At 37.3% G+C, this 19,281-nt stretch overlaps 1 protein-coding gene across 2 annotated transcripts in view; it reads left to right on the top strand.

Annotated features, from left to right (window-relative positions):
* SMC2 (structural maintenance of chromosomes 2) overlaps window positions 1-18,758 on the top strand; it is a 53,233-nt gene extending 34,475 nt beyond the window's left edge. Inside the window, exons 21-25 of one of the 2 annotated variants that reach the window (XM_053922119.2) lie at window positions 515-715; window positions 2,148-2,264; window positions 5,272-5,432; window positions 7,916-8,063; window positions 18,503-18,758. In XM_053922119.2, the coding sequence (XP_053778094.1) occupies window positions 515-715; window positions 2,148-2,264; window positions 5,272-5,432; window positions 7,916-8,063; window positions 18,503-18,514 (639 nt within the window). In that variant the 3' untranslated portion in view covers window positions 18,515-18,758. Of the gene's footprint in view, window positions 1-514; window positions 716-2,147; window positions 2,265-5,271; window positions 5,433-7,915; window positions 8,064-9,066; window positions 10,908-18,502 lie in introns of those variants that run through there. The other variant, XM_045195218.2, reaches the window with a different exon arrangement.
* The last annotated feature ends 523 nt before the right edge of the window (window positions 18,759-19,281 follow it).

Raw genomic sequence — 19,281 nt, 5'->3', positions numbered from 1 at the left:
AAGTCAGCAACGATAATGGAATGAACATTTAGGGCAGTTTTTCACTTAGATTATAATTCTGAGAAAAATTATTAGCTATCAGTCAGGAATAGGCTTCCACAATTTTACCAAATCTGTGACTTTAGTGTTCCTGTAAGAATTTTAATTTTCACAACTTGTTTTTTTGTTTGTTTGTTTGTTTGAAGCAATGGTGGAATTTAGTAAAATTTGAAGAAGCCTCATATGACTTATATTTCATTGTAAAAATTTATGAGTTGGCTTTCTTCTAATGCTTAAGTAATAGGAAGATATTTTTCTGTATAATTTCTTATTTCTTGAGCCCATGCCCCAGGTAAAAGTATTCATACTTTCTATATATGCTCACTGTCTACAGTGAACCTCATTATTTTTCCAAATCAGCCATTATGGGGTTTTTCTCTAAAGTGTTTTATTTAAAATTTGTAAATACTTAAGAAACTTGTTGTTAAATGTAACTTTATAAGCAATGAGAGATCCTCTGTTATCATGTGGCCAGGTATCCAAAATGTTGAAAGATTACGACTGGATTAATGCAGAGAAACACCTCTTTGGGCTACCCAATAGTGCCTATGATTTCAAAACTAACAACCCAAAAGAAGCTGGTCAGAGACTTCAGAAGTTGCAAGAAATGAAGGAGAAGCTAGGAAGAAATGTCAACATGAGAGCTATGAACGTACTCACAGAGGCGGAAGAGCGGGTAAGCCGGCTTCCCAGAGCTCTGGGCAGGTGGAGGGGGTCAGTAGTGTTGAAGGCTGTGTAACCTCCCAGACGGTAATTAGGGTCAGCCGTTTGCTAGATGTCCTTGGTACTTGCTTTCTTCCTGTTTTCCTTTTCTCCCTTTGTTTTCTGATTTCATTTTTTTTGTATCATCAGTTTGTAAGTTCTGTTGTGCCTTGAAAGACTTTTCTGCTGGCTTTGCCCTTTATCATAAATGTGTTCTACTCTTATCTTATTCTTGGTATAAATAAAAACAATACTCTGATCATCTTAACACCTCACATTGCTACCATTTGTTTCACTTACCTTGAAAGGCTATGATAAATAAGGTGCATTGCCTCCTCACCAGTCACTCCCCAGCTACCATCTTCCTTTTAACTCTAGTGTAAAATGCAGCGCTTTTAAGCAGTCCTTAAAATTGTTATATACATAACCACTGTTTTACCAGCAGCAGCTTCTGTTTTAATGCCCAAAGTTACTTGATAAGGTTATCCATCTCCCCTACCCTGACAAAATTTTTATAGTCTGCCATGTCACTAGAAAAATCCAGAGGGGAAAGCGATTCCTATCCTTGACAGCCCCATAAAGATTAGCCATCTGAATAATTTTATATTATGTCCTATATCTTTCATTCTGCAAAATTCTGTTTGAATTTGCATAATAGAATTAATGAGAGCTCTATAAAAGTGATACTTTATGATAAGCTCAATTTTAAGAAATTTTGCTGTGATTTTTTTTAACTGTTACTGACATTAGTATCCACAAAGAATCTATATTATGTTAGATACCAAATGGGCTAACAATGTATGTGTTGTGATCTCTCTATTAAATGTTCTTGCTGGTTTTCATTTCTCCATCAAAGCTTTGCAATATATAGGATATTTGGGGAAGTAAATCTTTGGCCCAGATCTGAGCTGCAGAACATCAGGAGACTTGCTGTTTTACTTGTTTGCTTTAATAGATAATGATAACTGTTAAAAAGTTTTTTTAGAGAATTCACCGACTTCCATCTCCTTACCAAAGAGAAAAGCTCTGTTACTGATCAATAGATGGCCTTTTGTTTTTCTGTTGTATTTTGTGTCTGCACCTAAGAAACTACTACATGGAATAATGCGAGGAATAAGATAAAAATGCGGAGAGCAGGTTTTAGGAAGACAAGGGAATATTAGTGGAGTCAAAATATTATAGGAGCTTGTCCTGTAATTTCTCAGTTATAACTGAATTTTACATACTAATATATTACCTTTCCTCATGATTCGTGTACATTATAGCTGTCAGTACAGTATATCTTTTTGGTAAGTAAGAGTGTACATAATGTAAATAAAATAATGAAGGCCCTTTATTCCTGACTGAATTCTAGAATATAAAAACAACTTAATTTTTCCAATTAAGTATGCTTTTTATCTTGCCAGTATAATGACTTGATGAAGAAGAAGAGAATTGTAGAAAATGACAAATCCAAAATACTTGCAACTATAGAAGACCTTGACCAGAAGAAAAACCAAGCCCTAAATATTGCTTGGCAAAAGGTATTTGGACCAAAACTAATACCATTTATTCTGTGTGAGGCAGAGATGAAGAATATTGGCAATAGGTTTATATAAGATGAATTGGAAACGACTGGTTTATGTTTGAAAGGGTCTCATGCGTTTTTCTCTCAGTCTCTTCTCTGGTTCCTAAGTTATGTTAAATTCCTAACTTTTTAGGTTTCTCCATTTTTTTTACTCTTACCCTGTTTGCCAGTTCTTTATTACCTTTAAAGGGGACACTCTTTGTCCTCTTTTCTTTCCATGAGGTCATAGGCTTTTTATATGTGAAAGAAACCTTAAGATCCTCTCTACTCACCCTCTGCTTGAACCTGGAAGCAGTATTGTTTTCACATTGGGAAATCTCTGGTTGTTGGAAAAGTTTTCCCAGGATCCCTTCAGTTCTAACCTCCATGGTTTCTCTTGTCCAAACTCACAGAGGTCAAGTACTAGTTTTAAGGATGTTTCTGTGGCAAGCTTGGCATTTTTTACCACTTAACAAATTATTAATTTCATTTCATAATTCATAAACGTGCATCCTGTAGGTTTTTAACAAAGCGTTTTTGTACACATTGGACTAATAAATATATTAGTTAACACATTAGACAGTTTCTCTGTTAATTAATTTTCATGAATTATCTTAAAACAATTCCATTACTTTGATAGTTATTACTCCTATTTTATATATGAAGAAACCAAAGCTTACAAAAATGAAATAGCCGGAGATTGAAAACTGAGATTCTTTTTTCCTAAACTAGTACCAAAGTTAAAACTGCCTTTTGTTCTAACTGCTATCACCCTTTTGTTTAAGAATTGGGCAATAAACAAGGAAGGTCAGTATTGTTTTTTACTGGACTCTTTTATTTATTTTTTTAAATCTCAGTTACCATTTTTGTTTTGTTTTATGACAACTTTGGAAGATTTCAAGGTTCTTTACCATTAGTTCTAATTTCCTGGCTGTACATATGTGTCCTTTAGGATAATTCCTTAACCTGATTTTCTATATCTACCATAGCAAAAAACACTTTTTCACTAAATTCTGAACATAGTTACCATGCTCTTTGGTACTTGAACAGTCCTTGCCCCTAGAATTTAACTGGGCGCCATTCCTCTTTTTCTCTTAATTCTATAGGAACTTTATTTTCAATTATGGCAGCACAGTTAATCCCTTTCGGTCACACTGTTTTCAGGGCTCCCCATGTCACATCTGTCTGTCTTTTTAAAAATGCATGCAACAAGTTGGTCCCATTGTTGTTCATCATGTGGGTTTAGCACTGCGCCTACGAGGTTTTGTCTCTTGTTTCTTGTTTTCCCTGTGGTCCCTGGGTTAATGGCTAGAATAAATTTATCCTTTATACTGATTTTGCCCTATCTCTAAGGTTCTCACAAAGCAAGTAAATTTACTGAGTGCTTACATCATTCACTATTCTCATTAATTTTTTTCATTTAATCCTCACAGTAACCTAATGAGGCAGGTATTATTGTCAGCATTATGTACTTCCTTCTGGCCATAAGCATACTTCATTCACAAAGCCAGCATATGTTAGGCACTGGTTGTGTTTTACCTTTTTTGCCTCATTGGATTTTTTAAATTGATTGCATTGTATCTCTATACCTACCTTTGAGTATAATTTATTTTCTATCTAGGACAAGGCTATATTCTTCTCTGTTCGTTAACTGATAAGTTAGTTTCACTTTCCTCCTTGGAAGACTTTATATATGGGGTCCTTGGCCATGTTTAGGGTTTAGTGGCATGCTACTGTCTTAGTTCTGAACTGCCTCTCTCTTGCCTGGCCAAAATATTAAAAAGAAAATAAAAATAATCTAGATGTTTATAAGTGCTATCCTGCACCTCCCAGCTCTCCCAAAAGAGACAGTTGTCTCCCCATTCAGCCGAACCTTGCTTACCTCTGAAATTTTATCCCAGATAAAACTAGAGCCTGCTTCCCCTGTGGGATATCACTTAGCATGTGTACAGTGCTCTGAAAATACGTATTCCTTAGTAAATCTCTCTTCTGGAACACTGATGATGTTTAAGAGATTTCTTGTTTACTAAACATTCTCATAAAAAGTATATTTGCCTTGAATTTTGTACTTGAATTTGGAGATTTTTCCTAGAGACCAGGGCTGTCCAAGCCCCGTGGGGGTGTGGTATGTGTAGGTATGCTCCCAAATTTACCTGCTGAACTCTGAGGTTATAGGTCATGTCTCTGAGAACAGATGGCCAAATTCTCACATCAGTAAGTGTACATGCACAGAACTTCCAATTACAAGCTATACTGTTGGCCCTAAATCTCTAATTTCCTACTGTGGCTTGGTGAAGATAGGCCGAACAGCTTCTTTAGCCTCTCTCTCTTGGGGTCCAATTCTATTCCTGTTCCTTGACACCTCAACTTCTTTGGCAATGAGAAGAAGCATAAAAGGAATCATTCAACACCTTGAACAGACCTGGTGGTTCAATTTCATGCCTCTTTTTCTCCAGAGCCACCTGATCATCTTAGGCTTTTTGAGGTTAGTTGATAATCACAGGACCATCTTAGCCATACCCGTCAACAGAAAACAAGTTTTGTAAGGGAACATTTTGTGGCAAAAAGAGTTTTTTTGTTTTTGCTTCTCTAACCACAAGTTCAGTCTTCTCTATTGTACAGTTGTGTGTCTTTGAGTATTCCTGCATTGTGGCCTGCCAAACTTCAAGCCAGAGTTGAGGTATACCCTCTAGTTCCCTTTGGAAGTTGGAGCAGGGCTCAGTAAACTTTCTGTAAAGGGACAAATAATTTTGTTGTTGTTGTTTTGCCAGTCAAATAGTCTTTGTTACAACTACTAGACTGTTGTTTTAGTGCTTGCACCCATTGAAAATACATAAATAAATGGGTATTGCCAGATTTGTTACATGGGCCATAATTTGACAAACCCTGTGTTAGAGTAACAAAAAAAGTGTACTGTTGGGTTGCATGTACACATGTCAAAATTTGATACTTTACAAAACCTTTAACATCATTTTTTTACCCAGGTGAACAAGGACTTTGGGTCTATATTTTCTACTCTTTTGCCTGGTGCTAATGCTATGCTTGCACCACCAGAGAAGCAAACTGTATTGGATGGTCTGGAGTTCAAGGTTGCTTTGGGAAATACTTGGAAAGAAAACCTAACTGAACTTAGTGGCGGTCAGAGGTGAGTAATCCCTTAGCTATATTATAATTCCGAATTCCTCTTACTTTATTATAATCCATCATCTCATTGCCTATCAATTTTATGCCAGTTTTGCATTGCTTAGCTTTCTCTGCATATAGAATTTAAGGCGCCTAATATTTAAGACTACACATTTCAGTTAGAACATTTCATTAAAATAATAGGCAACAAAGGAAATGTAAGGATAAGTAACTAGAAAACTAGAGAAAATATATGAAAAACAATTATTTTCAGACATTGGAAAATGAGTGGCCCAGGAGTATAGACCTGCGAGAAAGGAAACACGAGTGTTCCGAGCCCCGTGTTTACCCTGCTTTCCTCCTGGGAGTGGTGTCTGGGACGCAGATGGAGGAGGGAAACCCACACAGCACCCAGTAGTCTCATTAAATGCAGGAAACAGACTCCAGGGAACTGCATCGTAGAATTAGGTCGGTATTATTCCTGGAGTGAAGGCTGCTATAGATGGACCTTGGCAAAGTTAACTGCAGGCCTTGAACATAGCTAATCTGCATGTAACTTAATTGTTTCTTGGAACAAAGCCCAACACTCTTTAAAGAAAGATAACAAAGCCCAGTCTCTGAACAACATAGTAATGTGTCCGCTATCTAATAAAAATTACTAGAGAGAAATCAGGAAAATATGACTCATACCCTACAGAAAAATCAGTCAATGCAAACAGACCTACAAATGACAGGTGATAAAATTAGCATATGAGGAAGGCAAAAGAGTTACATAACCATTTCCAAGAATTACAAGAAAAAAAATGTGATGTGAGAAATGGAAACTTTTAAAGAAGTATCAAGTGGTACTTCTAGAGAGAAAAATATGTAGCTGAAAGGAAAAGTTCATTTCATGAAATTAACAACAGATTAGACAGTGTAAAAGAAACATTGAGTGAATTTGAATACAGATTCTGTTCAAGCTGAACTGAGAAGCAGAGAACATGAAAAACAAATAGAGCTTCGGTGACCTATGAGATGATATTAAACCATCCAACATACGTGTAGTTAGGGTTCCACAAGGAGAGAAAGAGGCAAAACAGAAAGTACTTGAAGAAATAATGGTCCCGAATTTTCCAGGTTTCGTGAGCGCTACAAACCTACAGACTTGATTTCTGTTACTTCAGGTAGAATAAACACTCACATGCATATGATAATATAGCAAGGCGTGTCATAGATTGTACAGTCGCTACAGTTACATATGCCAGTGATTAGAAGGAAACTCTCTCAAGCAGCCAGAGGTGAGAAGGCATATTACAGTGCCAAGGAACAACAGTGAGAATGACTGCGCGCAGGCGTTACAGAGTGAGTGTTACAGATGTTCGTGATTTTTATCCTAATGTTGAATAATTATAAGTATTTTGTACTAAAATAAACAAGGCTTCCTTATAAAATACACTTAAGAAATAATGTTTCAAAAATTACTGTGATTCTTCATACCAGAACCAATTAAGGGGGGATGCTTAGCTAGAAGAGAACTTTAAGTGAGCTGCAGATCTAAGAGTGGGCATAACAGCAAATTTTAAATAAGGCATATGAGGGTTCTCCAGAGAAAAAGAACCTATAGGGGTTTTTTGTAATACACATGAAGAGATTTATTACAAGGAGTTGGCTCATTTTATTGTGGAGGCTGAGAAGTCCCACAATTTGCTGTCTGCAAACTAGAGACCCAGGAAAGCAGGTGGTGTGATTCAGTCTGATGGTGAAGACCTGAGAACCAGGAGCACTGAGAGCAGAATATTCATGTCCCAACTCAAGCAATCAGGCAGGAAGGGAAGAATTCTTTCCTCTACCTATTTTACTGCTGGGGCCCTCAGCAGATTGAATCTGTCCACCCACACTGGGGTGGGCATGCTGCTTTACTGAGCTGCAGTTGAAACACTATTCATCCAAACACACCCTCACAGACACACCCAGTAATAATGTTTGGCCAGACGTCTGGGCACCCTGTGATTCAGTCAAGTTGACACGGAATTAACCATCACAAAAGGATGGCTTAAACTTCCAGCAGTGAGAAATATTTAGAGTAACGGGCCATAATCTATTCAACTTGGTGCCAATAAAGAAAAAGGATAGAGTGTGTGTGTGCAAGAGGATACACATGAGAGTTCGAAAGAGGGCACCTGAAGACATAGCATCTAACACAATTGTGGAAGGAAAGAAACCATTAACACGTTTTCTTAGAGACAGGTGCCAATTATAACATCCTGATTATTTGGAGGGAAGGATATAAACCCATTCTATTCAAAATAGAACTCATTTAAGAGGAAAAATGAAAGGCAAAGATAAAAGACATTTAAGTACAAGTGTTGAAGTTTGAAACTTAAGGTTCCAGTTTCTGTGGCTCTTTCTCACCTGAATCTGTGCTTTCCGTCATAACGATAACAAGGGAGCAGGTTTGCTTCAGTGTCGTGATGCATGGTAAAATCAAGGTTTGACGGCTTTTTTCTGACCTTCTTTCCTTAGGTCTTTAGTAGCTTTGTCATTAATACTGTCCATGCTCCTCTTCAAGCCTGCTCCGATTTATATTCTGGATGAGGTAGACGCAGCCTTGGACCTCTCTCACACCCAGAATATTGGGCAGATGCTGCGCACTCACTTCACGCACTCTCAGGTGAGGGCCAGGAAGAGCCTCTTCGTTTCTTTTAAAGTTTTAAAAATGTCTTAGTAACATTATTTGTTTTCCTAAAACTGTTCTTTATACTGGCCATTATTAATAAGGTATTTAAGATTGAGGAATACTAAAACATTGTGTATTTCTTTAAATATATATTAATATTCAGATGGGTTTAGAACAACAAAGGATTTGGTCTCCTATTATAGAAAAAGCCCAGCATTGCAATTGTTTGTAGTGTGAAGAGAGTCTAGTATTTCATAATTTGGGATTAATTTAGGGCTAAATGTAATTTCTAGCTAGCTGCCAGAGACACACAGTCAAAACAAGAGTGGTTCAGGATACACCTGTGTCAGAACATCATGTGGCACCTGATGTGGTACTTGTCATTTCTCCTGGCTAGAAAGCAGAGAAAGCCCCGTTAGGCTAAGAACAGTTTGTTTTATTGAACTGGGACCACCAAATACAGTTTATAGATAATACATTGCACAACTCTTGAGGGGCTTCACTTATCGTAGTTATCACAGACTGTGTATTTATTACGGCAGTTTTATTTTAGCCTACAACAGTGAAGCGGTACCTGTTCTTAATTACACAAATACAAATGTTCCGTTGGAACTAGTGGTGATGCCATAAGAACTTAAAGCCCTGATATTAGAATATCACAGAGAAAAATACTTCCCTGGGGCATTGAGAGGTAGCAAAAAAACAGTTGCCAGCTACAAAAGATAGCAACAAGCAGTCAACCAACAGGAAATAGTAAACTTGGGTAATGAAGCACTCAAGATAAAATTAAGAGACTCCTAAAACTGAATATGGAAAGCTAGAATTAACTTAGGTGTCTCATATAAAGTTGTTACCCACTAGTGTGTGTTTGCTTGGAACCAGGCATTTAAAGAAATAACAAAATCTAAATATCTCCAAACAGTTCTTTAACCAAAAGTGAACTTCTTCAAGCATTACAGAAATTATTTTTTTACTTTTTTACCCTTTCTCCCTTAAGTTCATTGTGGTATCCCTAAAGGAAGGTATGTTCAACAATGCAAACGTCCTTTTCAAAACCAAGTTTGTGGATGGTGTTTCTACAGTAACCAGATCTACTCAATGTCAAAATGGAAAGGTTCCAAGGGAAGCCAAATCCAAGGCAAAAGAGCCCAAATGATCACGTGTGGAAGTTAAAAGTATGGATTTACTCCTTCACCTTGACCTGTTTTTTAAACATAAATTTTTTTAAGAACTTGGGATTTATTTAATTTGTTTACATAAAGATTTAATGTTATTTTGTTACTTAATCCATATTTCTCTATATCACTTTTAAATGAACATGGTTCCTCTTTTTAAAGTAAGTGTAACTGTGGCCCAATTACCGTGATTGTGATTTTATGCGTATCATCAATTATTTCTCTTACACAACTCTTTTATACAATATATTAGGGAGCCTGAGATGCCTGGTGGGTGGGAAGTTCTTTTTGTAAAAGCAAAAATACAAAGAAACAGGTGAAATTAGATTATAGGATAAAGATAGCTGATAATCAGCTCTTAGTTTAATTCCTAAAATAATGTCAATGTGTGTTCAATTGCTAATGAAGTCATTCAGGTAAGGAAGATTTATAAAGCAAGTAGCTGAACCAACAAAGGGAACACAGAGAAAGGTATGAAGCATGTTCTGAGCTAGTTGTGGGTAGTTTTCTGTGGATGTTAGATCCCTGCTTTAGCCTCAAATGACAGAATCTTTCAAGATTTATTTCCCATTTTATGATTGAATATCATGTTTCTATATGCTTAGTAATTGATCTGTGCATTTGCATATTTTAAAAAAATCATTATGAATATTTCAGTAAATGCTTAAGAAAAGGTGTGTTGCATGCTGCTCTCTGGTGCAAGTTTCCCTGATGTCTGCCAGTATTTTCAGAGATTTTTGTCAGCCTTTTCATAATCCAGTCAACAATAATTTCTGGTGAATGAGAATGTAGGAGACAACAGATCTTTTTTCTTTAATCTGATATGTATGTAAGTAAATTAAATCCATCTCTTCTACCAATAGGACTCAAAACTTGATGATTATTTTGTGTCTTAGTGTCTTCGGCTTTCTGGTTCAAAAGGATGATGTTTCTTTAGGATCTCAGAAGATTGTGTAAACAAACACTTAAGAATAGTTGTTAGTGTCTATAGGTATATCACCAGTGTCTCCAAACTCAGAATCTTGAAAGCTCTGACATGTGCCAGTCTCGTGTTGGGTATGTTTCTGTATGCTTTATATGCATCCCTTCTTCAAACTTCAGTTTTAGCTCCTTTATGTTATCCTTTCCCTGATACATGCTCATACGTCTTGGCCCTGGGTTTAACATTTCTTATTTTCTGTCCTCATACATATGTGAGGCTGTCGGAGAACACCCAGGTAACTGATGTTATTGGATACGTTGGAAAGGACTGTGCCTGGAATCAGTTTTGACTACTGTGGGAGGCTGGGGGGCAAAGCTATAAATGCTGAGTTACAGGAAGCCCAATATCAATAGAACAGACATACGAAGGTTTTTCTTTTCTTCCAAATGTATTATAAATTGTTTGCAAAAAACAGCTTTGTCAATTTACACTGTCACCAATATAGTCTACCTGTTGACCACATCTTAGCACAGGTGTTAATACTTGTAATGCACTAGTTACAAAATGCTACTTCATTGCTGTTAATTACCACTGTATAACTTGTGGGGTGATTATTTTGCCATAGGTGTGAATTTTCTTTCCCCTGCTAACACATTTTCTATGTGTCTGCTTTCATAATTTTTGTCTTATATAAATTTGCTCTTTGATGAAAATTCTCAAACATTAAAGTTTTGTGAGTAATGTTGTTGTTATTCTTTGATTAGAGGAAAACAGTTATTTTTCATTTTGCATCTGCAGTAATATAAGTAACATCTATTGAGCTCTTTCTGTACATCAGACACTATTCTCACATGCACATGTTTTCACATTTAGTCCATTAATGACCCACTGAGGTGAGTAATGTTGTTGTCAGCATCGTATAATTGAGGAAACTGAACAGAGCAGGGAAATTAAGGAACTTGCCCACAGTGATAAGACAGTTTAGTGGCAGAGCCAAGGTCCAGATGTTGGCAGTTGGTCTCCAGAACCTGTGATAGGCCACCTCTCTGACAGCGAACACTTGTATTTATTGTACATAATAAATTTGAGATGCTTAGATGAGCAGATGCACACGTGAAAAGAACCTCAAACATCTGACAGGAGGATTCCTCGTGGTTGGTTTTCTCCCCCCAGCATTTCAAGTACGCTAACAAAGGCAAAAGCACAGACTTGAGAATCCCTCTTCCAGTGTGAGAGAGTAATCTAACAGGCCAGCATTCCCACAGTCATGTCTTCCTCAATCGGGGCAGTTTATTTATTTTTTATCTATATGCCTGTGTTTCCCTTTTCTTACCTAGTATAGGTAATGAGAACTGGTGTATTTTCCTTTTTTTCCAAAAATTAAGAAAGCATTCAGTCTGTCACCAGGAAGCATAATGCTAGTACAGGCTTTCGGTAGATGTGCTTTATCAAGTTAGAGAAGTTCGCTTCTGTTGTGCCTGGTTTGATCATGGCTCTGTCATGGGTGAGTGTTGAATTTTGTTAGATGCTTTTTCTACATTGATTTATATGATCATGTAATTGTTAGCATTATGCTTAATTTTTGAATATTAAACCAGCCTTGTTTCCCTTGAATAAACCCCACTTGCATATGATATATAATTCTTTTTATGTATTGGTGGATTCTGTTTGCTAATATTTTTATATGTGTTTTCTCGAGGGTCATTGCCCTGTAGGTTCTTTCTTTCTGGGTTTTTTTTCCCCCTACAGCTTTTATTTTGTTTCAGGGTAACACTAGCTTTATAGAAGGAATTGGGACGTGTTTTCTTTTCTTTCTTTTTTTTTTTTTTTTTTTTTTTTTTGAGTGTATTAATTTCCAGTTACAATGGGGATTTTCCAGATAGCCTTTTCTTAACTGATTTCTAGTTTAATTTTGTTATGGTCAGGAATCATACTTTGTATCATTTTAATTTTTTAAAAAATTGTTGGAAAATGATAGATTTAAGTGCTTCTAGTAGAAAACAGAGGTACAGTCAGATTCAGTGGTCTAAGGTTCTACTACTATAAGCCAAATGCTAGATAAATAAGAACAAAGTAAATCCAAATTAAATAGATGGAAATAATAAAGGATAGAAATCAACCAGATGTAACACAGAAAAACAATGGAGAAAAATCAATGAAACCAATATCTAGTTTGCAGAAAAGCAACAAAATTGAAATATTTCGAATTAAACCAATCAAGTAAACCAGAGAAATTATAAATCACTAGTATTAGGAGCAAAAGACTTACCACTATGGATCCTTAGCTAAATTAAAAGGATACAAAATTAATGACTTTATGCCAATAAATTCAACAACTTAGACAACATGGAAAAACTATTAGAAAAATAAAACTCACCAAAACTGACACGAGGATATATAAAAACTAAATAGCTTCATATCTATTAATGCAGTTGAAATTACTAAATATCTTCCCACAAAGAAAACCCCAGTTTTATACGGTTTCATTTGTAAATTTTACCAGTCAAGGAAAAAATAACATCAGTCTTAACACAAAGTCTTTCAGAAGACAAATTAGCAGGGAATACTTCCAACTTGTTTTATGAGACCAGTGTTGCTCTAATACTAAAACTTAACGAAGACATTATAAAATTAGAAAATGAAAAGACTGTAGTCCTGAAACAAAAATCATGAGAATAGTAGCAAATTGACTCTAACAACATCTACGAAATACAAGCCATTTTCAAGTAGTATCAGCAGATGGTACTGACAGCGAGGTGTTCACACAGAAAGGCGAACGCTGGCCCCTCCTGTGCAGAGCCGAGGCAGCGCGCCACAGTGCGCCACAGCAGCGCTGCCCGCAGTTGTCCCTGCCGAGCGTCTGAAACGTTTTCAATGGCACTTCCACTCGCGTCTCTAATGAAACTGTCAAAGTCATTTTTTACATCAACCTGCTGAGTATATATCTTTAATAATTGGAATGATAAAATGGGAATTATATATAAAGCACTTCTGCATACCAAAACATGATGGGTATTTTGCAGAGACACAGTTATTTCCGTTGGGGTCTAAAGTAACTACTTTTTTTTCATGGAATATCATTTTTACTTGAGCATACGACTAAGACAAATATGGTTATTAAGTCTGTGGTATTTGGTAGACATTTCTCAGAAATGAATAAGGTGAGCCTGTCATAGGAACCTGACATATTTGTTGCATATAATAAAATTGTACCTTTAAAATGAAAATTAGAATTTTGGAAAACTTGTTTTCATTGTGAACTTGACATCTCAATACTTTTCTAATAAAACAGGTGGTAATATTAACTAATGGGATTTTTAAATATTGTATTATAAAATATGTTAACATTTTAAAGATCTGTGTGGCTCAGTGAGTGGTATTATCCATTGCCCAATGTGAAATGTTACAAAATCCTGCATGGGTAAAATAGCCATTGTAAGTACAGTCAAGACCAGTGGATTTTAATCTTAATAGGGTTTGAGAACTCCATTGATGAGTTTGAAATTGCACACTGCAACTCACTTTTAAGAAACTGTTGTCTCATTTTGTAGTGTTAAGGAAGAATAGTACATTATCTAATTTGGTTCGACCTCGGTTCTTGGATGTCTTGGTTCTCGAACAGTTTGTCTCGGGTGTCTGACCGAACTTTGGGTCTCAAGTCTCTACCTGACAACTCTTTCATGCCCATCCCTGTATGATCAGTCATGTGTCTCTCAGGCGACACAGGACATTTGGTTTTCGAACAAATCCCTTCTCAAAGTTTTCTGGAACAAAGTAAGTTCGAGAACTGAGGTTCCACTGTACTACGCATTTATTCTTAACTCTAGATGGGAAACTGGAATAATTTGCCCATTTATACAGCGAGGGCGTAGCCATGGAGAATTGGGGTTGGGCATGATTTAAACTCTGGGGCTGGCTGAAGAGCCCATTCTCTTAGCCATTACAATATTAACCAAGTTAGGTACACTCCTGGGTTTGTGCCTGGAGCTGAGATAACATTCACAGTCTGCCTTCCTTAGACCTTAATCATGCGTGGGTGGGAGCAAGGAGAGCGATTTTTAATGCATTATAGAGAACAAGGATGCAGTTTATAGTTATACCAACCTAGTGAGATAGTATAGTGAATAACCCCTAAATGTATGACAGAATGGTAGGCATAAGCTGTCCCTTTTCTTGCCTCCAGTTAAGGACTAGAGGTATCTTCAATGGATTAAGGCTTCACATGTCCTTTATGTGTTTTATAAGATGAGCTTTGTTACTTGAAGGTCACTAAGCATTTTCTGAAGTTCTCTTAAACTAAGCTCATTCTTGCTCCATTCTGTGTGTTGGTCCTGTGCATATTACTACCTGTTTAAACAGTTTGGCTCTCTACGCCCTCTCTCTGCCCACTTTGTGGAGTTCCATCCTATCTTAAACTAACTGCCTTTATGAAACCTAAATTCCACCCAGTCTGCAACAGTGGCCTCTCCTGAGCACGGCTTTCTTCTTTGTCTCCACACTCGATGTGAAACAGTCACTCTGCCGTTCCCATCAGCAGTGTACCCATCCTTCAGGGTTCCACTCAAAAGTTACCATTTCTGTGGCTCCTCCTCTGTTCCCACCCCTTTTGTAAGGCACCAAGTGTTCCACAATGGGAGTAATGAACACACGTCTTAGTTCTGACAGGCCGTAAACTGCTGAGTGCAGCTCTTCAGAGCCCATAGCCTAGTAACTGCCTCGATCTCAAAGATTATTTGCTTAATAAGCAGAATCATAAAAGTTAAAGTGGAATAGACCGTGGTATTAGCTCATGTACCACACTGTGGATTAGCAGACTGACCAGAAGGAGACTGTTTGACCCAGTTCACTCTGAAAAGTTACTGGTACGATATTGTCCTGTAGCCATGCTTGTAATAAAGTCTCGGTAAAAGTTTAAGACCAAAGATTTCATGCTGGAGAGTTTCCCCCCCAAAAATTAAAAATTAAGTTGAGTGTCCTTTTATGTATTCTAATGCTTCATACCTATTCTCGTAGGCATGAAAATTAAATGAATTGTCTAAGCTTGTGTTGCAAACATGAAAGGTTTTTATTTCACATCTTTCGACTTTAATCAAGGATAAGATTTTACCCCCTTGTATGTTCTTGCCTCCATTGTCAAATATTAATTGACGTAGATGTGGGTTTATTTGGGGGGCTCTCTGTTCTGTTCCATTGATCTTTATGTCTTTTAATGCCAGTACCATGCTGTTTTCATTACTGTAGCCTTGTCTAGTTTAATATCAGATAGCATGATTTCTTCAACTTTGTTCTATCTCAGGATTGATGGGTCTTATTTTGTGGTTCCATAAAATTTTTGGATTATTTGTTCTAGTTCTGTGAAACCTGCCATTGGTATTTTGATAGGAAGTGTGTTCAATCTACAAATTGCCTTTGGGGTAGTATGGACATTTCAATGATGTTAATTCCTCCTATTCATGAACACAGTAGGCTTCCACTTATATCATCAATTTCTTTCTTCAGTATCGTGTAACTTTCTGAGTACAGGTCTCTTACCACCTTGGTTAAACTTATTTCTAGGTATGTTTTTTATGCTGTATGCCACTAATTGTCAAAGAAATGCAAATTAAAACCACAATGAGACATCACTTCACACCTGTCAAAATGGCTATCATCAATAAATCAATAAACAAGGGTTGCAAGAATGTGGAGAAAAAAGGGAATCTTGCACTGTTGATGGGAATGCAGACTGGTACAGCTACTATGGGAATCAGTGTGGAGTTTCCTTAAAAAATAAAAAATGGAACTGCCTCATGACCCAGTGATCCCACTTCTGGGCATTTACCTGAAGAAACCCAAAACACTAATGTGAAAAAAATATATGCACCCCTATGTTCATTGCAGCACTTTTTACAATAGCCAAGATAACAGAGGCAACCCAAGTGCCCGTCCATACGTGAGTGGGTAGAAAAGAAGTGGTTCATATATTAAAGGGAATACTACTTGGCCGTAACAAAGAAAGAGATCTTACCATTTAAGACAACGTGCATGGGCCTAGAGAGTCATGCTCAGTGAACTAAAAGAAAGACAAATACCATGTAATTTCACCTGTGTGTGGAATCTGAAGAACAAAAGAACAAAGTTGAAACTGGCTCAGACACAGAGACCGGACTGGTGGTGGTTGCCCGAGGGGAGAAGCGTTGGGGGACTGGGTGACAGAGGTGGAGGGACTGAAGTACCGATTGGCGGTTAAAGAATAGTCACAGGGAGGTCAGGACAGCACAGGGAATACAGTCGATGACACTAGGACAACTATGTATGGTGCCAGGTGGGGACCGGAAATACCAGTGGGAAACTAAATTATATGATTGTCTAACCACTCTGCTCTACACCTAAAACTAGTACAAAGTAATATTAAAGTAAGCTATAATTCAAAACAATAAATATTTAAATCCCTAAGTAATTGAGGTATAGAAGTTTGCTTCATTGCTAATTCCTTAGGACTAAAAATTCAAAGCAGATGTTAATTTGAAAAAGCAAATCTGAAAAATATTCCTAAAATTTCCTCCAGCTTAGTATAAGGAAGCAGGTGTTAAACACATCCTGATTACCTCTGCTTTGGGGGACCAGAAAGAACATGAGTAATTTGCTTTTATAAATAATTCCAACACTGTAAATCTTCCACATCCTCTCACATAATTTCCATCAGGGCTAAATGAACCAGGAGTGCACTGTGCTGCTAATCTGTGTCCCTTGCTACTGGAAGGTTCTGTTGAAAAATCCAGATGGCAAAATGCGGATTGAAGATAGAGAAAAGAAAGGAAGAGAACAAAGCATGCACTGACAGCAGTTTTATCCATTTCCTGATTTTAACAACGAAGTTGCCATTATTCTCATCGATGAGAAAACATAGGCTCAGAGAATCTAATCTACTTCCTCAGTTAAGGCGCAACAGAATTTGAATATGTCTAATTTCCAGGTCCCCAATCTTTCAACCTCAGTTGTTTCCAAAACATTGTTTAATAATATATAAACTAGTTAAAGGACACATGCTCTCCACACAATATACTTTCCACACAATTTAATATGTATGAACATAAACTTCGAAATGGACTTCTTTTGCCTTACATTCTCATAAAACTATAAAACAGAAAATACAAACTAAGTACAACCAACCACGGAACAATACTTACCTGATTAACATCTATCTAATTATGCCGGTAGCGGGTGAAATGCAATTGTGTGAACTGAGACTGTGACGTGTGATGCAAGGCAGGTTCGCGTGAAGCACGCAGTGACTCACTGCCCTCCTTCCTCACCACACCACTCACTCCCCGACTGCACAGTGCGGCGCAATACCATTTGGCCTTCATCTACTAGGAACACAGCGGGTGCGTACTAAGAACAGCCCTTTAATTTCATGGCACATTGCATTAAAATAGGTGCACTTCATGCAAAAGAGATCGTTACATGCTAGCATAAAGGCTAGCAGTGAAATGACCATGCAGGGCTTAAGAAGCAACTTGTTGAAATGAGCCCCAGATAAAATAAAAGCATGGAATTTAAAATACGGAGGCCCCGTCCAGGTGCTCAGTTGGTTGTGGAGTGTCATCCGCCAAGGTTGCCGGTTAGATCCCTGGCGCGGGCCCGTACAAGCAGCGCCCGATGAATGCATAAATGCAACAACAGATTGGTATGTTTCTCTGCCACTCCCTCTCCCTCCCTGCCTTCCTCTCTCTCTAAAAATCAATAAAAATAAAAACAATTTCAATAAAGGAAAACATTGGGAAGACATGACAGACTCCTGAGAATATCCTGATTCCTCCCCAGAGTTCCGCCAACCGCGATTTGAAAAAGACTGTACTGTGGCATATTGGAGCTACCCTTGCGTCAGAGGATTGCTGTTCTCCGACAGGGGCAATGTTCCTCCCACAGCATTCCTACTAATGTTTCTCATTGATGTTCCGCTGTGTGAAGTTTCTCCACCTCCCTGAATGGTGACAGCTTCAGAACACTTATTTTAGATCTAAGGAAAACTAGCTGGATTAGCTCTCCCATTTTGGGTCTAATTTTGATTTTTTTTTAAATTGATTTAGAGAGAAACATTGATGTGTTGTGCCACGTATTTATGCATTCCTTGGCTGATTCTTATATGTGCCCTGACCAGGGATCGAGCTGGCAACCTTGGCATATCAGGACAATATTCTAACCAACTGAGCTGCCTGGCCAGGGCTAATTTTTAATTTCTAAAGTCCTGAAAGAATGTCAAATATAATGTAACCTATTTATTGCAGATGTTTTTGCGGGAGATTCATTATGCTTTCTGTAACCAAACCACAAGTGGTTTATTTGTAAAACAGGTAAACGCATGAAGGCTCTGACTACTATGTAAGAGCAGAAGGGAACAAACCCTTGCTGGAAGCAAAAGGCAACGCCAGTCCAGAGGAGGAGGAAGAGTGTGCATAAAGCATGAAAACATGAAAGAACACTGCATGTCGGAGCACAGAAAATTTCTCTATATTTTCACACCAGCCAGGGATGCACAAATATTTTTTTTGCACTTCAGTGCATTTTTACTTTTCTTGAGATAATAAAGGATAACATGCCAAAATGTTGCATATCTTCTTGTATCTTCAACATTAAAATGGCTGCACAAAATTTCACCAGTTATGATAAGTATTTTTAATGCACAATGATAGGACAGCTGTCACAATACAGTCTAACAAAATTGTTTTGAATGAAGTTAAAGACAACTAAGCACTACTAGAGCCATCATACATATGGAAAAAACTAAATGAACTTTTTTGGCCAACCTGATACTATGTTTCCTAGTGGGTTTTTTTTTTTAAGTTTCTTAAATGCCATGACTAATTTACCTAATACTTAACATTCTTTTATGAGATTCACAATAATTTCTTACACTCCAATTTTTGGGGTTTGAATTCCAAGTAAGATGGAATAAACACATTCTACCCTATCTCTCTCACTTATTATAACTAAAAACCTTGGGCAAAATACATACAGGTGCTAGCTGAGAACTCTGGAAAGTAATACAATAGCAGATGTGGGAGGGAAATAAAAACCTGAATAATAACCAGTACAGACTTGCATCTTCTGTTTTGTTTTTCTTCTGTGATTC

This window comes from Desmodus rotundus, chromosome 1, assembly GCF_022682495.2.
Source record: "Desmodus rotundus isolate HL8 chromosome 1, HLdesRot8A.1, whole genome shotgun sequence".
NCBI lineage: Eukaryota > Metazoa > Chordata > Mammalia > Chiroptera > Phyllostomidae > Desmodus > Desmodus rotundus.
This window is presented reverse-complemented; position numbering and strand designations above follow the sequence as displayed.